Source organism: Bidens hawaiensis, unplaced genomic scaffold, assembly GCF_021521415.1.
Source record: "Bidens hawaiensis isolate Kalapana, Puna unplaced genomic scaffold, B.hawaiensis_p1.1 tig00020686_1, whole genome shotgun sequence".
Lineage (NCBI taxonomy): Eukaryota > Viridiplantae > Streptophyta > Magnoliopsida > Asterales > Asteraceae > Bidens > Bidens hawaiensis.
The window spans coordinates 1-15742 of NW_027493178.1; the positions used below are offsets into that span (position 1 = coordinate 1).

General features: G+C 35.5%; 1 protein-coding gene and 1 pseudogene across 2 annotated transcripts; one reads left to right on the forward strand and one right to left on the reverse strand.

The window, feature by feature from the left end:
* Positions 1-3228: 3228 nt before the first annotated feature.
* On the forward strand, positions 3229-11367 carry LOC143561478 (ATP-dependent zinc metalloprotease FTSH 11, chloroplastic/mitochondrial-like; annotated as a pseudogene). The gene is made up of 18 exons (XR_013140309.1): positions 3229-3304; positions 5578-5778; positions 5861-6014; positions 6098-6190; positions 6699-6787; positions 7188-7311; positions 7423-7542; positions 7663-7713; positions 8144-8205; positions 8491-8548; positions 8627-8752; positions 8815-8895; positions 8987-9116; positions 9848-9996; positions 10076-10357; positions 10432-10521; positions 10598-10651; positions 11000-11367. The product of XR_013140309.1 is annotated as an ATP-dependent zinc metalloprotease FTSH 11, chloroplastic/mitochondrial-like (transcript).
* A 460-nt stretch (positions 11368-11827) lies between these two features.
* Positions 11828-13720, reverse strand: LOC143561477 (putative trehalose-phosphate phosphatase 2). The gene is made up of 9 exons (XM_077049553.1): positions 13661-13720; positions 13435-13482; positions 13139-13279; positions 12992-13063; positions 12771-12896; positions 12635-12691; positions 12457-12558; positions 12137-12355; positions 11828-12005 (listed from the first exon to the last, which is right to left on the reverse strand). Exons 1-9 carry the CDS (start codon positions 13673-13675, stop codon positions 11844-11846), a joined length of 942 nt encoding a protein of 313 aa, XP_076905668.1. The 5' UTR covers positions 13676-13720; the 3' UTR covers positions 11828-11843.
* Positions 13721-15742: the final 2022 nt, after the last annotated feature.

A 15742-nucleotide genomic window follows, 5' to 3' on the forward strand; every position in this document is an offset into this window, starting at 1 on the left:
ATAGTGAAGATTTGTTAAGAGGGTTCTTGTTTTCATGCTCCCACACCCGTCAACCTGCAAACGACCGTTTATTAATAATGGGTAAATGATAGTTTATGTGCCTATGGAATGCGTGACTGAAGGTAAACTACCGTTTCCTTTGGTCACCAAGGTGGTGTTTGTTTTTTTTTTTCTAAAAAGCTCTTTCTGGTCTCTTCTGTATGCGTGGCGCAGATATTGTCCTCTACAGACTGTTTGTTTTTCTGAGTACGTTTCATTAAAAAACGTATGTGCGTCCACTTCCTGGTATAGACATGGTCCAACCACTTCTTGCCTCTTCTTACGCATATTATTCATCACACTTCTCTACTCCTCAAATCCCAATCTCCTTTCCTCTATGAAACCCACATACCAAAGTCCTTAGCAAATGCAATTAACAACACACCCTCAGTTGATCACACAACCGGCAAAGAGCTCTCGCCAGAGCAATCCAACATATACATACGCCACCTATGTGAAGCAGGAAGCATAGATAAAGCTAGAGGTGTGCAAAATCGGGTATTTTTAAAACCCGGAACCAGTTTCGAACAAGGTTTTTTCAGATCGGGTAAAAAATGGACCGGTTCCAGTCAGGAACCAGGTAGGAACCATACCCGACCCGGCAGGGGAATATGGGAACCCGGTGGAACCGGGTAGGGTACGAACCGGGTCCGGTTTATACCCAAAAAACCGGGTACATATAGCCGTTAGGAACCGGTTTCAACGACTATATAGCCGTTTTTAGGCCGTTGGAACCGGTTTTTAACCATATATACCTTACACACATACTATAAATAGCTAGGTGGTGTGTAGAAATAGTTAAACCACTTTTAAAACTTACAACACACTTTAAATCACAATTAAGCTTAAACCGGCAATCAATGGCAAGTAACGAGAATGTTGCTATGGTCATCAACACAACACGATGCCCCGAGATTTGGGTTCATTATGATTTGTGTTAATGCCGACTCACAAGAGATGGCCTGGTGCAAGTATTGTTCCAAGTTTTTGAAAGTGGGGTCAAGCCGAGTCTCATGTTTTCATTTTCGAGACCTTGTTGAACAGCCAAATTGATAATATGTGCAACACATCGAACATGAAAAAAATTCCCATAACAAGGTGGTGAATATTTTATGATAAATTTTCCGACCACCTTTGAATTGTTTGATGCGTTGTCAAACGACATCGAAAATATTTTATTTCTCAAGTCATAAGTCGTTATTACCTCATCAAACAATTTATCGGCGGTATGTGGGTACGAGAAGTTTTCAAAAGCGATGGTGTGTTTCATCAATTGCCAAGACACCGGATCAACCCAATGAGTGGTGACACAAATGTATGATTCCGGTAACCCGTGTGGTGCCGACCAAACATCACTAGTTAAACTCACCATCGATTGTAAATTTTGAAAAAAGTCGATTAAATCTTTTTTTGTACACTCCCACAATTTGATATAATGACGTCTAAGGGTTGTACGACTTACATGTGTGTATCACAGTTGTAGAGTTTCTCGAATCAAGGTCGTCAACTCCGGGTTGTCAAAGTGGTTAAACGGCAAACCTTGTTGAATAACGAACTATGCCATTCTATCTTGAACCCGATTCATGTTGTAACGAAAGAGTGTACCATCTTGACCCAATTCGACTTGGTCGGTTGCGGGAACTTCTTTCAAGGCCTTGCAAAATTTGTGGTCGATGTGCTTTTTTAAAGTCGAGTTAGAATCGTGCTTTAAGTAAGTGCCACAAAATTTGCAACGAGCCTTAGTATCACCATTGATCAATTGAACCAAATCCCAATTCTTCCATACATCTTTGTTGCGGGTATGCGCGAGGACCGCAACAACTTCGGGGTCTTCTTCAACACGAGCCGGGTCGATAAAAACGGATGTAGTAACCTTCTTGTTAGCCTTGTTGTTAGACTTTTTGGTGTTTTCCATAGTAACAACTAAGAAGTGGTGGAAGTGAGAGGCGTAGGTTGGTCGGGGTTGTAAAATGAGTGTAAACCGAGAAGTATTTTTAGTGTTTTTGAGTTTGGTGGTAAAACAATGGATAACAAATCAATTTATATGGTTTTAGACATCAAAAACCGGTTCCAACAACTATAAAACGGCTATATTACCGTTGAAAACCGGTTCCAACGGCTATTTTTTGACCTGCAACATCATTTAATGCCTAAAACTCGGCGAAACTGGTTATTCCGGTGACCCGATCTGGGAAATAATAAGGGGAGCCGGGTAGGACTTTCGGGTATATAAATACCCAAACCGGGTATTGGGTCCACCGGGTACGACCTGGAACCGGTTCCGGATCGGCTCCACCGGTTCGGGTCCGGAACCGGTTATTTTGTGCACGTCTAGATAAAGCAACAAACTTTCTTTCTCAATTAGAAGCCCTAGGGTTTCAATTGAGTTATGGTTCTTACACGTCTCTGTTAACAGCACTTGCAACTGCCGACATGATTTCAGAAGTTGAAGCAATTCTTCAAGAAATGGTAGCCCTAGGGTTTCATCCAAGACTAAAACTTTATAATATAGTACTTAAAGGGTTTTTGAAAAGAGGGCTTTTAAGAGCTGCAGGGAGTGTTATTGAGTCCATGAATGATCTGGGTGTGTTGAAGAATCGAGAAACGTACGAGATTCTTCTTGGGTATTACGCGTGTGCTGGACGGTTAAATGATTCTTGGGAAGTTTAGGTTTGATGAATATTGTTATTAGTTTGTAGTTGAAAAAAGTTTGTAGTTTTTTGTTAATTATTAAAGGATTTTGTTAATTTCGATAGATTGTTATTAGTTTGTAGAAAGTTTAGGTTTGATGAATTATTGTCATTAGTTTGTAGATGTTAAAATTTTAGTTTATTTTAGCAGTCTGCAAACGTTAAAAAACAAACGATCTTCTTGTTGCAGACTGCAGAGGTTTGATTCTCCTCTTTTGCTACAGATGTTTGCAGATGTGGTCCGCAGACTACGTATATTTTACCTCTGAAAAAACAAACACCCAAATAAACGTTTAGCATAAGAGGTCAATAATCTAACATAGCGTGAATAGACACTGTCCACGCCCAAAAGAGTGAGTGTTTGCAAATCCATTAGTGATTAGACTGTCCTATTTGTTTCGCGGTTTCAAATTTGGCGTACATCAGCATGAGCATATCACCAAACCCAAACACCTGCCCCTTCTTTCGCAGGGCAAATGCAAGTGAGCTCACGCTAACAATGGGAGAGTTTGTGAAAGAAAAAGGAAGGAAAGAGAGGGTGCATGTTGTGATTTTAGTGTCCTTAAGCTATTTGGGTAATTGAGATTTACTTTCCCATTGTATAATTTGTCAAACCATTATATTATTTCATGAAAGTTGTAATGCTTCGTTGTGCATCTCCCAACAATATAAATAACATCATCTGGTTTGTGTTGTATCATAATTTTACAATTATAAAAGAACATCTTATTCTTTAAAGAAAAACTGTCTTATTCGAGTATTGATTTCATGTACTCATGAAATGCTTCAGCCTAAACGAGTAAATAGAATGTGTTTACACTATTTAGAATTCTACCCAGTAAATGAAGGGTTTTGATGATTTTCATCGTGAGATCTTGGCGGAATGTAACGGACTGTAGACACATTTTAACAACATTCGCATAGAATAAGGATTCACGGGCGGAACAACCTCTCTTCTCCCCTTCCCTCTTTGATTAAATGGGCATTGTATTGTTGGCCACTGGTGATGATGTGGCTACCAAGATGGGCACACTACGGTGAGGAAGACGATGATTTGTGTCGGGATGTCCACGGAGTGGCGTAGTTTTAGTCTTAAAGAGGACAAAAGCACGCAATGAAGTGAGCGTCAAAGTGAGACAATCATGGTTAACAACACCCATACTAGTGGTGTTGCGGTGATGATCACATGACCTTGATGTGAACGGTGCCCACACCGTATAGTTTGACATTCAATGCTATTCCAAAGAGATAACTTGAGGCCTTAGGGTAAGGATGTGCAACAGTTCATAACCGAGCTGACCCGAACCATTAAATGTTAAATATAATAACAAGACCGGACCGTATTTTAACGGTTCCGGTTCGGTTTGGAACTGGGTGAAATGGTTCTCGTCGAAACCGGTTTTCAATTAAATTCTAAATATGAACTATTAGATGATGCAAAATGAAAAACAAGAGAAATTCGTACAGTAAAACATTATTGTATCAATATATTATATTTAATGGGGGAGTTTGAAAACGGATTAAAATGTCTCAAGATATTACAGGTTACAACTATATCTTAAAACAAATTGAGAGTAGTGGAAGATGATTATCAGTTATTATATTGTAAAGGGATTGTATATCACTGGGAGAGTGAGGATGCGTATGATTGCCTACGCACTGAAGTTCGAAAGACCCCTATGTAAATATGTTTTAAATATCATCTTTAAAGTTTAAACTCAACCGGGTTCTAATGGTTCTTTAATCATTTTCACCCAAATTAAGAAACAGAACCGGACCCGAAATACAATAACGCGGTTCGGATCTAGCGGTTCAAAACCATGAACGGGTCACTCCAGGGGCACGATAATAATAGTTGAATTATTATACATAGACGAAACTCAAAACAGGGCGCCAATTCCAGTCATCAATTGATTTGTTTTCAGATAGATAAGAAGCCTAATCTTCTTCTTCTTCTTCTTCTTCATGCTTGTGTGGTTCACACCAACATTACATAATAATAAATGATCCCTATGTTCCCGACGGATGAACCTTCCCGACGGATCCTTAAGTACCGGTTAATGATCCCTATGTTCCCGACGGATGAACCTTGCCCAATTTGTCGTAAGGTCTGTTTGGATTCTTTTGGTGACCATGCGGTGCATTGCAAAGAATTGCCTGGCTTTAAATACAGACATGATCTGGTTAGGGATGTTCTGTGTGATGTTCTTAAACGGGCAGGGATTTCTGCTAAAAAGGAGGCCCCTGTTAACTTTCTCACGGATCCTATTGAAGGGAGGTCTACTTTACGACCAGCTGATATTCTTGTGTTCGGGTGGGCAGGGGGGAAACACGCCTGTGTGGATCTTACAGGAGTGTCTCCTCTTGTTGGGCTCAGGGACCGTGGGTTTGTTGTGGGTTAGGCTGCGTTGAAGGCTGAATCGGGCAAAGTTGTTAAACACGAGAAAGCTTGTTTAGATAATCAACATGTCTTTCTACCATTTGCCTTTGATACATTTGGTTTTCTGGCTCCAGAGGCTGTGAAATTTTTGAGTAGGGTTCAGCGCGTCGTACACGGAACCTCTTCAGCTTCTAGGTCCCAAAGCTTCGTTTTTAGCAGGATTGGCTTTGCTGTTCAAAAGGGGGTTGCGGCGCAGCTTGTTGCCCGTTTGCCTGCCACTTTATTGTAATCGTTTTATAGTAAATTATATAAGTAAATAAATGAGGCAGCAGGTGCTTGCTTGTGACCAAATAAATAAAATATGAATTCACTTCATTTCAATTCCCCGTCTTATTAATAATCATAATACAACCTTCAATTTCACCCCATCCGTTTCCCGCCATATTCAACTACTTTTCTGCACCTCAGATTCATCCATTCTCACTAACCATTTGGAACCGGAGAAAGTCAACGACGGTAAGACTCAGTTACCGATTCTGGTGTTCTTATTAGGGCTTTTTGCTCCAATCAGAAGTGGCTTTCGCAAGATATTGTTGGCTTGGTGGCGGCGACACAAGCGCTAGATGCGGTAAAGCAGACTGCTTTATTGCTTGAGCTTAATAAACACAGGTTGCTTGCTTGCTTGCTTCCATATAAAGTTTGATGATTTTATGATTTATTTGTTTCTTTATATATTTTTAAAATTGTACAGTCCTGAGTCTGTGATCAAGAGGTTTGATCAAAGGGAATATGCAGTGGATAGTAAAGGTGTTGTGGAGTATATTAAGGCTCTTGTTGCCACCGATGCGATTGCTGAATATCTTCCCGATGAACAATCTGGCAAGCCTTCTGGTCTTTCTGCACTGGTAACCAAAATCATTAGGATGGTACTGGTATACGAATGCTGTATTTTTACTACAAGTTTATGTGCTTTGTATTCTGATTTCAGTTGCAAGAATTGAAGGAACGGGCATCCGGGAACTTGGATGAATCTTTATTAAGCCCTGGTATATCGGAGAGGCAGCCATTGCATGTGATGATGGTAAGGGTTTCATTCAATTATTTGTGCAGAGCCTTTTTATGAGAATTTGTGTATTCAATGTGTAATCTTCTTGAAGTAGTTTTGACTACTTGTTTTGAACTGTTGTTTGCTTATTTTTCTAATTCTGTGTATTAGAGGTAAAAAAGTAGGCGGGTTTCATAATGGGTAACTTTATGGTGTATGATTTACCAGCGCATGGTGGGTTGTGCTGGGTTGACCAGTAAGCGTATTTTGTTCATTTTATAAATAGGTTACAAAAATCATATACATAAATCATAATAATACTTTATGTTTTTTAAAACATTTTTGGTATTTTCTACCAGTTTGACCCGTTTCAATTTTTAGCTATTTTTCTTTATTTTGTTATATCCGTATGACCTAGTAGAGTTAAATACGCAATTCAAATTAACCCTTTCATGAGTAAATGTGTCATATCTATCTCTACTCTGCATAAAGGTGATTTTGAGAATTATTGTGAAGTTGACTTCGGTTTTTTTGTAATCAATAGGTTGATCAAAAAGCATCAAACCGATCATCACATTTTGCACAAGAGCTCATCTCAACAATCTTGTTCACTGTTGCTGTTGGTTTAATGTGGTATAAGTTTCTCTATTTCAACTATATATGTGAAGTTTGAAAGTGATCATATTATATTATATTATATTTAGTAATGAAAATGAGATATTCAACTGTGATAAAACGGGATGCAGACTGTAGACGGATATTCTATTGTGCTTCTACTATTGGAAGTTGTAATAAGTTGATACTAAGATATTCAAGTGTTTGAAAAATGTGATTATTTAAGGGATTAACTGATAAAATGACCAAAAAGTACATTAATGTTAAAAAAGATACGACATTTTGTTTCAAGAGTAAAAGTTTCTCAGTTTAGGTTAAAATTTTGGAAAATAGGTAATATAATTTACCTTTAGATAATAAGTTTTTTGGTTATTCTTTTAAACAATCAGTTTCAAAATGAAATTTTTTCGTTTTCCAGGGTGATGGGAGCTGCTGCACTTCAGAGGTATATCAGTGGGTTAGGTGGAATGGGGAGTCCAGGTGTCGTCTCAACTTCTTCATACTCCTCTAAAGATTTAAACAAAGAAATAATGCCAGAAAAGGTAACTTCTCATTCAAGTAAAACATGATACTTGAAGAATAATATGAAAAGAATCTCATTAAATGAAGCATAATAAATGATTTATTGGAACGATTTATATGATTATGTGCAGAATATAAAGACGTTTAAGGATGTTAAAGGTTGTGATGATGCTAAACAAGAGCTTGAAGAGGTGGTGGAATACCTCAAAAATCCAGGAAAATTTACTCGCTTTGGTGGAAAGTTACCCAAGGTTTGCATTTTAGTTACAAAATAATTTAAATATAATAATAATTACTTGCTATATTTTTTACTTTTGTTTATCCTTAACATGTATTATTGGTAATAATAAAGCAATGTGATTACTTTACATGGAATACTTTTAACTGGGGCGCCTGGGACAGGCAAAACTCTACTTGCCAAGGTAAGGCGTAAAGGAATGTAGGATCAAATGTCATATATATCCCTGAAAACTTGCATATTATCCATTTATCCATTTGAAAAAAATCATATCAAATATACCCATTCAAATCACTTAAGACCAAGAGTATGACCATAACACCCTTTTCTTCTTCCTTACACTCCAAAATCTCATATCCTAATACAAGTTTTACTGGAAGGGTATAAATGCCACAAATTTGAATGTGTATATTTGAAATTTTGATTTTTGGTTGGGTAAATTTGATATTATTATAAGTTTTAAGGTGGATTTATCAAATTATCACAAGTGTTGTATGCATTTGCTACTACTTCCTAGTGTCTTTTGAACATAGCTTTCAAGTTCCAATAAATTATTTTGCATTCGGTTTTTTTTGTAAACAAGTATATAATATTTTGGATTGGTAAATTTGAAGGCTATTGCTGGGGAGGCTGGAGTTCCTTTTTTCTACAGAGCAGGTTCCGAGTTTGAAGAAATGTAAGTTTTAGAGCTAGAATTGGTCGAAGGGGTCAAATTGGTCTAAAAGTCACCCAAAGTGCATATGTAACACATAGGTTATTACTAAAATAGTATGACTTTTATAGTAGCATGTCGACGCTAATTATATGTATGTTTTAGAGCTAGAATTGGTCAACGGGGTCAAACCAGTCGAAAAGTCACTCAAAAGTGTATATTTAACACAGTGGTTATTACTAAAATAATATATTTTTAAGTTGCAAATATTTCAAAATAGTTTACCATGGTTTATTTTGGCCTTTTTAGGTTTGTTGGTGTTGGTGCTCGAAGAGTGAGATCCTTATTTCAAGCAGCTAAGAAGAAGGTTTATTATTTTACCCACTGCATTTATTCTTTTGATTATAAATTTAAAAGTTTTTAAGATTATTGTTTGAATGTTTAGGCTCCATGCATAATATTTATTGATGAAATTGATGCGGTTGGTTCGACTAGAAAGCAATGGGAAGGTCATACAAAGAAAACTTTACATCAACTGCTTGTGGAAATGGACGGTTTTGAGCAAAATGAGGTACATTTTAGAGACTAATGTTTTGTTATTTGTTAATCTAATTTGAGGTAAGTTTAATTCAGGGAATTATTTTGATGGCTGCAACAAACTTGCCTGATATACTTGATCCGGCTTTGACGAGGCCCGGTAGATTTGACAGGCATGTAAGTACCTTGCTAATGAACAAAGATTTCTTTTTTAATGTATCTTCTTTCATATGTTTATTAATCTAGTTAATGATGAATTTTTTGGTAGTTTGTTGTTACAAATCCAGATGTAAAGGGTCGTCAAGAGATTCTTGATTTGTATTTGCATGTCAAACCATTAGCTGATGATGTTGACGTGCATGCTGTTGCACGTGGTACACCCGGGTTCAATGGGGCAGGTAGGTTCATTCTACAATGCATGATTTTCTTAGGTGACCATACAGGTGGATTGGGCTGGTTATTTTTAAAATCGGGTCAAGGTTGGCATGTTAGGTTTTTCAATTTTTGTGAAAGGACGTACTATGTCGATTAAAACTGCTTTTAAGTTAATATCTTTATTAGTGATTAGTGAAGCAGTATTTAACTAATTATTATGGTAATGTTGTAAGTCAAAGGTATCGTAAACTTACTGCCTCTCCTACATCACTTTGATTCAAAAAAATCAGTTAACTTTTAATAGTATGGTTTCTATGGGGAAAATTCAAATATATCCCTAAAAACTTGCACTATATCATATATACCCAACCAAAAAGTTATTATTAAATAAATCACTTTAAAATACTTCAGATGTCATATTGTAATCTGGTATTTTATTGTAATATGACCATTGTATTCTTTTCTTTCTCTTTACACTCCAAAGCATCACCTATCGTTGATATTATGATTTTTTGTTGGGTAAATATGATATTACTAAGTTTTGAAGGGTTATATGAAATTATTTCTGATTAATATCCCGTTTAATATCTTATCTTAAATGGATATGCAGTGTAGTTCAAACAAATTCATAGTTTAACAAAGACAGTAAAAATTAACCCATTTTTATCTCATGGGGGAAGAAATCATTTCTTTCTAGTATCAACTAATATGAGGTTGACTGTTGACCCCTGTTTGTTAATAATATTTGCAACAGACTTGGCGAATCTGGTGAATGTTGCAGCCATTAAAGCTGCTGTTGAAGGTTCCGACGAGTTAACCGCATCACAGTTGGAATTCGCAAAGGACAGAATAATCATGGGTACAGAGCGAAAAACCATGTTTTTATCTGAAGATTCAAAAAAGGTGCATTTTATATGTTCCTTTTATTATATGATTGCAAACGAGCCAACTCTCTAAACTAGTAATGGTTATTATTTTTCAGCTGACAGCATATCATGAGAGCGGTCACGCAATAGTTGCATTGAATACAGATGGCGCGCATCCGATACACAAGGCCACAATTATGCCACGTGGTTCTGCTTTGGGCATGGTTACACAGTTACCTTCAAACGATGAGACATCTGTAAGCAAGAAGCAGTTGCTTGCACGCCTTGATGTTTGTATGGGAGGACGTGTAGCTGAAGAGATTATTTTTGGTCCCGATTATGTTACAACTGGTGCTAGTAGCGATCTTCAATCGGCTACAGAAATTGCCCAATATATGGTAATCAGTTAAAATATTTTAGTTTATACTGTTTTTCTCAGTTGCTTATATGCAAGTTTTTTATTGCATGAAAGGTGTCATCTTATGGTATGAGTGATGCAATTGGGCCCGTTTATTTAAAGGAGCGGTCTGGCTTGGAGATGCAAACACGTATTGATGCCGAAGTATGTTTATACCCTTTTAAATCTTTTTGTTTACGTGTAGTAGATGTGTTTATATAGTTTTTTCTTTCTATTTCAGGTGGTTAAGCTTCTTAAAGAGGCTTACGCGCGTGTAAAATTCTTGCTAAAGAAGGTTTTTGAAATATATAATGTTAAATCATGTGACTCGTTTGTTAGATATAATATCATATTTATCTGATAGAAAGTTAAAAGTATCAAATATACTCATTTTCAAATTTATGACGTCTTTACCATTTTCTTAAAACGTGTATTAAAAAGAGAAGGGTAGAATGGTCATATTATAAATTATATATAATAATTAAGTAAATGGGTAAATAATATTTACCCATTCAAAATAAAGTAAATATGAAACTTAAAAGTATTTTAAATGGTTATATTTGATATTGTATTTTTCAGTCAGGTAATGATATGCAAATTCAGTATGAAATTGCCACATTATTATTTTTTTTAATTTCCGCAGCATGAGAAATCACTGCATGCGTTGGCAAACGCACTGCTGGAACACGAGACATTAAACGCTGAAGAAATTAAACGAGTTCTTGGTCCTTATTGTGAAGGAAAATCGGTCTTGCCGGATCAATAAATGTTACAAGAGCAAGAGGAAGAACTTGTATTAGCATAAAGAAGAAATACTTTAGGAGCAGAGACCCCTGTGTTGTGTACTCATAATTCCGGTCTCGGATAGAATAGATTTTTGTACTTTATTTTTAATTATTAGTTTTTTTGAATTTTAGCACTAGAACTATACAAACAAGTGATTTACAAGATCGCAATTGTCTGTACGATTATTGTTGACATAATTATGGATACTCAGTTGATTATGTTCAATTGTTGCCTTTATTTAATTGTAGACATCTTGTTAAACCTGATTTTCTTTTAATCTTTAACATGACAACCGGGGCTGAAATGACCCGACAGAGAAAGCCGAAATCCACAACAATCAAGACGGACATTCTCACTGGGACGGGGCAAGTAGATAAACGAGCCCAACTGGTATAAAACAATATAAAAAAAGTTGTAGAGAAGAACATATCTACCGAATATATATCACAACTTAATTCAAAGCCATAACCATGATAATGGTTGCAGTTACATAGTTAAGACTAAAGAATCCTTCTTAATAATAACATAAGCTTAAGAAACTAAGGAGAAGCAGCACTCAAGTGAAGACCATAAAAAGAGGGTCCTGCTGGTGCTATCACTAACTTTAACCTGATGATCTTTCTGTAGGCATAGCATATATATATACTAGATTATATATGTATACACGTACACGAAGCCGACACACAACTGAAGGGCGGATTTTACTGATGGTGGGTGGTGGCGCCGTTGTCATAACCCCATCTGCCTAAACAGGTCAAGAAGGACTGTACCTCCGAAGGGCTCTTGAGTGAGTACAAAGCCATTGTGTCTCTTGGTTTTGATGACACTATTATCGGATATCCTTGGCCTCTTTCCCTTATAACCTGAAATAACCCATCATCAACGTTTGAGTCGTATAATTCAAAGAGTGACATTTAGTTTATGATTATAAAAATAATATTATTACAATATTAACGGTTTCATCGATCCATTTAAACTATATATATATGTGTACCTTAAATGCATCTTCGTCAGTCTTATCATCTCCAATGTAAATCGGGAAGACCTTGCTGGCGTTGTGAAAACCAAAAGCCTCCAGTAAATAATTGAGAGCATCACCTTTGTTCCATTCAATAGATGGACGGATTTCAAACACTTTCTTGCCAATCGTAAAGTGAAAATCTGGATGGTTCGCAAGCATCGACTTCACTTGATTTTCAAGTCTTTCATGATCCTGAAGATATCATTCATAACATGGATCATAAATACATTCATATAAACAACACAAGCAGATATCTTATGTTCAAGATTACGTACAACAGTCAGTCAGCATACCTCGTCCTTAACATGGCGATAATGAACAGAAAGACAAAACATGTTATCTTCAATTTTCACACCTGGTATGTTTTGTGTCCTTTCCTTAACTTCAGTTAACATCTGCGTTACATTACAATCAAATCAGCTTGTTCGTAAACATGCAAAAGTGTCGAGTTTATACAAGGTATTTTAATACCTCCTTAATCTCAGGCAGAAAATGTTGAGCCGGTTGGAAGATGATAAACTCATTCCCCTGAGAAATTTGATATGTTATGCTTGTTGTATAAAATGATTTAGTAGATAAAAATAATGAAAATCTTTGCATATGTTACCTCAGTATCAAAGGTTCTTTTTTGAAAATTTGCATCATAATTATTATTTCGTAAGGCCGGTCCCATAGTATCCATCCCATGACTCCCTGAGTAGAATACCCCTTTTAACTGAACAAAATCATAAACCTGTTGCAATATAATTAGCGTAACATTAACATACTGGTGGCGGTATTGCAATATAATTAGCGAAAACATATAACTAAAATGTATTTATTATGGACCTTTTTGCGACTCCTGCCACTGATAATAGCAGTGTGAAAGCAATTAGAGACGTTATGTACTGCTGCACGCATCTGCAGACAAATAATATTTTAAACCACTATATAACTTCGATATTGAAGAACCGGAAAATCAGAATTTTTAAGTACCTGATTAGACATGAAGGCACACTCGGGATCACTCACAATGGGAGATAACGTGCCATCATAATCTAAGAAGACGACTATCTGCTTCCCCTTTGCCACATTGATCATTTGACCGAAAGAGCTAAGAGCAGAAGGGTGTTCTCTCTTCATGGAATCAAAATTACAATCTTTATTTAATTAATTAATTAATCATGGAATAAAACATAGTACAGTCATATGATAAAATGTATGCATACATGCATGCAACACTTGTCTATAAGTTATGTGAAAGTAATAGCTAACAAAGTAAAGTCACTTACCAACCATAAATTATAACTTTGATCAACGGTTATAGCTACGCGTCCCATCTGTTAAACATTTTGTGAGCGCGTTAATTAATAATATGTAAAAATTTCATAGAGTGGTGGATTTGTCTAAATGAATGAGAGTTATAAAATGAAACCATTAAGTTTTAAGGTCAAGTTGCAAAGAGAGAAACAAAATAACATGTGTTTGAGCTCGTATGAAATTTTGATGTAATCATACCTCAGAGTCAGCCATTGTTCTTCCTTTTGAGATATTTTGCTGCTGGTTTAATCAAAATCTAACATATATAAAAAGTGACATTACATTACAAGCATATAAAAGTAACAAGTTGACCAAGTCAAAATGACAAAGATATGGTGGAATCCATTTATAAAATGTGAGACAGTTTGCATTATAACATGCATATGATAATATTCTGAAAATTATACAGGGAACATTAAGTTCAATAATTTAAAAGTATAAAAACAATATTCAAACATTAAGATATCTTGGACAATTATTCAACAACTCAACTCTTATATTATCTAAGAATAAAATGTATAACTTTCAAGATACCGTGAATTGTGAACAGTATCATTGCCCACAGATCCATCGAACCCAGAAGAGTCGTAGGACAAGGAACAAGCAATAACTAATTAAAGGTACAAAAAGTACTTACATAGATTCTTCCACGTGAGGTAAAGACAAATTTGTTTCAAGATGGATTGTGCACTAAGAAATAGTTTTATTTATAATGATTATTAACATGTAAAGGGTAATACATTTTTTTTTTCAAAAAATGATCTCCCTTGGAATTAGTTCTTTGGTTTTATAATTATAAAAAAAAAACATCTAAATATAGTGCCCCAGAATAAACATGTTCAGGTTGGGAGTTCGGCTCGCCCTTGTCTGGGGCGACCCTATTTAGAACCAATAATACGTCGATAAACACATACATTAAGAGGTTACACGAGTCTATTTATGTTACTGATTATAAATCCTATATAAGTTAAAATACAAAAACATATATAAATTATATGGAATTTTCAAGAAGAGGAGGGTTTTCCCAGGAACTGAAGATAACCTTGAAGGTAATTAAGGGCTCCGTACGACTGGGTTGAACCAGTTGACGGTGGCCTTTGATCATTGAATCACCTCATATAGAGCATCTAGGTACTTCTCTATTTGTTGTTTACCGGTAAAAAAAAGAAAAAAATAAAAGAAAAAAAGAGGAGGGTGAGTGGACGCGCGTGGAAAGTGAGTGAATGGTTAAACTGACACGCATCATGGGACCAGGAAGAAAAATCAGAAAAGATACATTTGAACTCCAGTTTAATAATCAACTAAAACATCAATCAAATCGAAGTCGGTGTTGAGATCCTTTTAGGTTGTAGCCCTTGTTCCCTACACATAATATAATATACTTCACCACAGCTCTTCCTCTCACCTTAAAAAAATCATATAAATTATTCTAATTTTATAATTAATAATGTAGACTTTGCAACATAAACCCTATACATAAACTATTCACCGTCACTTTTATATTTAAACAAAGTTTGGTTGAGCCATATAACGGGTGGACTTATCTTAATACTTTCTTTTCATTTTTAAAACGATCCATTTAAACCCAAGTTAATTTTAGTCTGACCAATTTTGATCTAAACCAAAGTTATACATTCTCTAAATCGCACCGTTCTAACTCATACCTATTTTCACTCAAAATCGTTATAACCCGAACCCAACATGACCTGAACCATTCCAACCTAATCCAATCCGATCTGATATTTTGGCAGCACAAAATTAACATAAGTACAGAATCAGTAATACTATTTGGTCTAATACTATTTTCAAATCCTTATATATACTGAGTTATATAGGTACAAATAAAATTAACCTATAAAACATCAAATAACTAGAGTAATTATGTTATAAAATATAATATAGTGAGTAATAATAATTACTTTAATGTTAATATAATTACTCTACTTGTTTTACAATTCTCACGATAAAAAATATTTATTCTAAACCCATATTACAATATTCAAAGCATTATTCCTTTTAAAAAGCCTTTTTTTAAAACTTAAAATTTAAAGACTTGAAAATAAATAGTATTAATACACAATCCAAAAGTTAGGCTTTCCAAATCCAAACTAAGGCACTAATTATTTAAAAACAAAAATGAGTAACACAATGCAAATATAAAAGTGCATATGACAAAAGAAGCCAAATGTGGACACAAAGTCGTGTTGCCCTTCTAATCAACGACGACCATATTCTCTGCCAATTTTGTCAACAATAATAATACTTATAAAATGTAAAATA

Bases quoted from the DNA above. Each gene is read 5' to 3' on its own strand.
- LOC143561477 (XM_077049553.1), bottom strand. The intron at 13,280-13,434 runs GTAAGTGACTTT...GATTCCATGAAG, and splicing joins AAAGTTATAATTTATGGTTG to AGAGAACACCCTTCTGCTCT. The intron at 13,064-13,138 runs GTACTTAAAAAT...ATTTGTCTGCAG, and splicing joins GTGCCTTCATGTCTAATCAG to ATGCGTGCAGCAGTACATAA.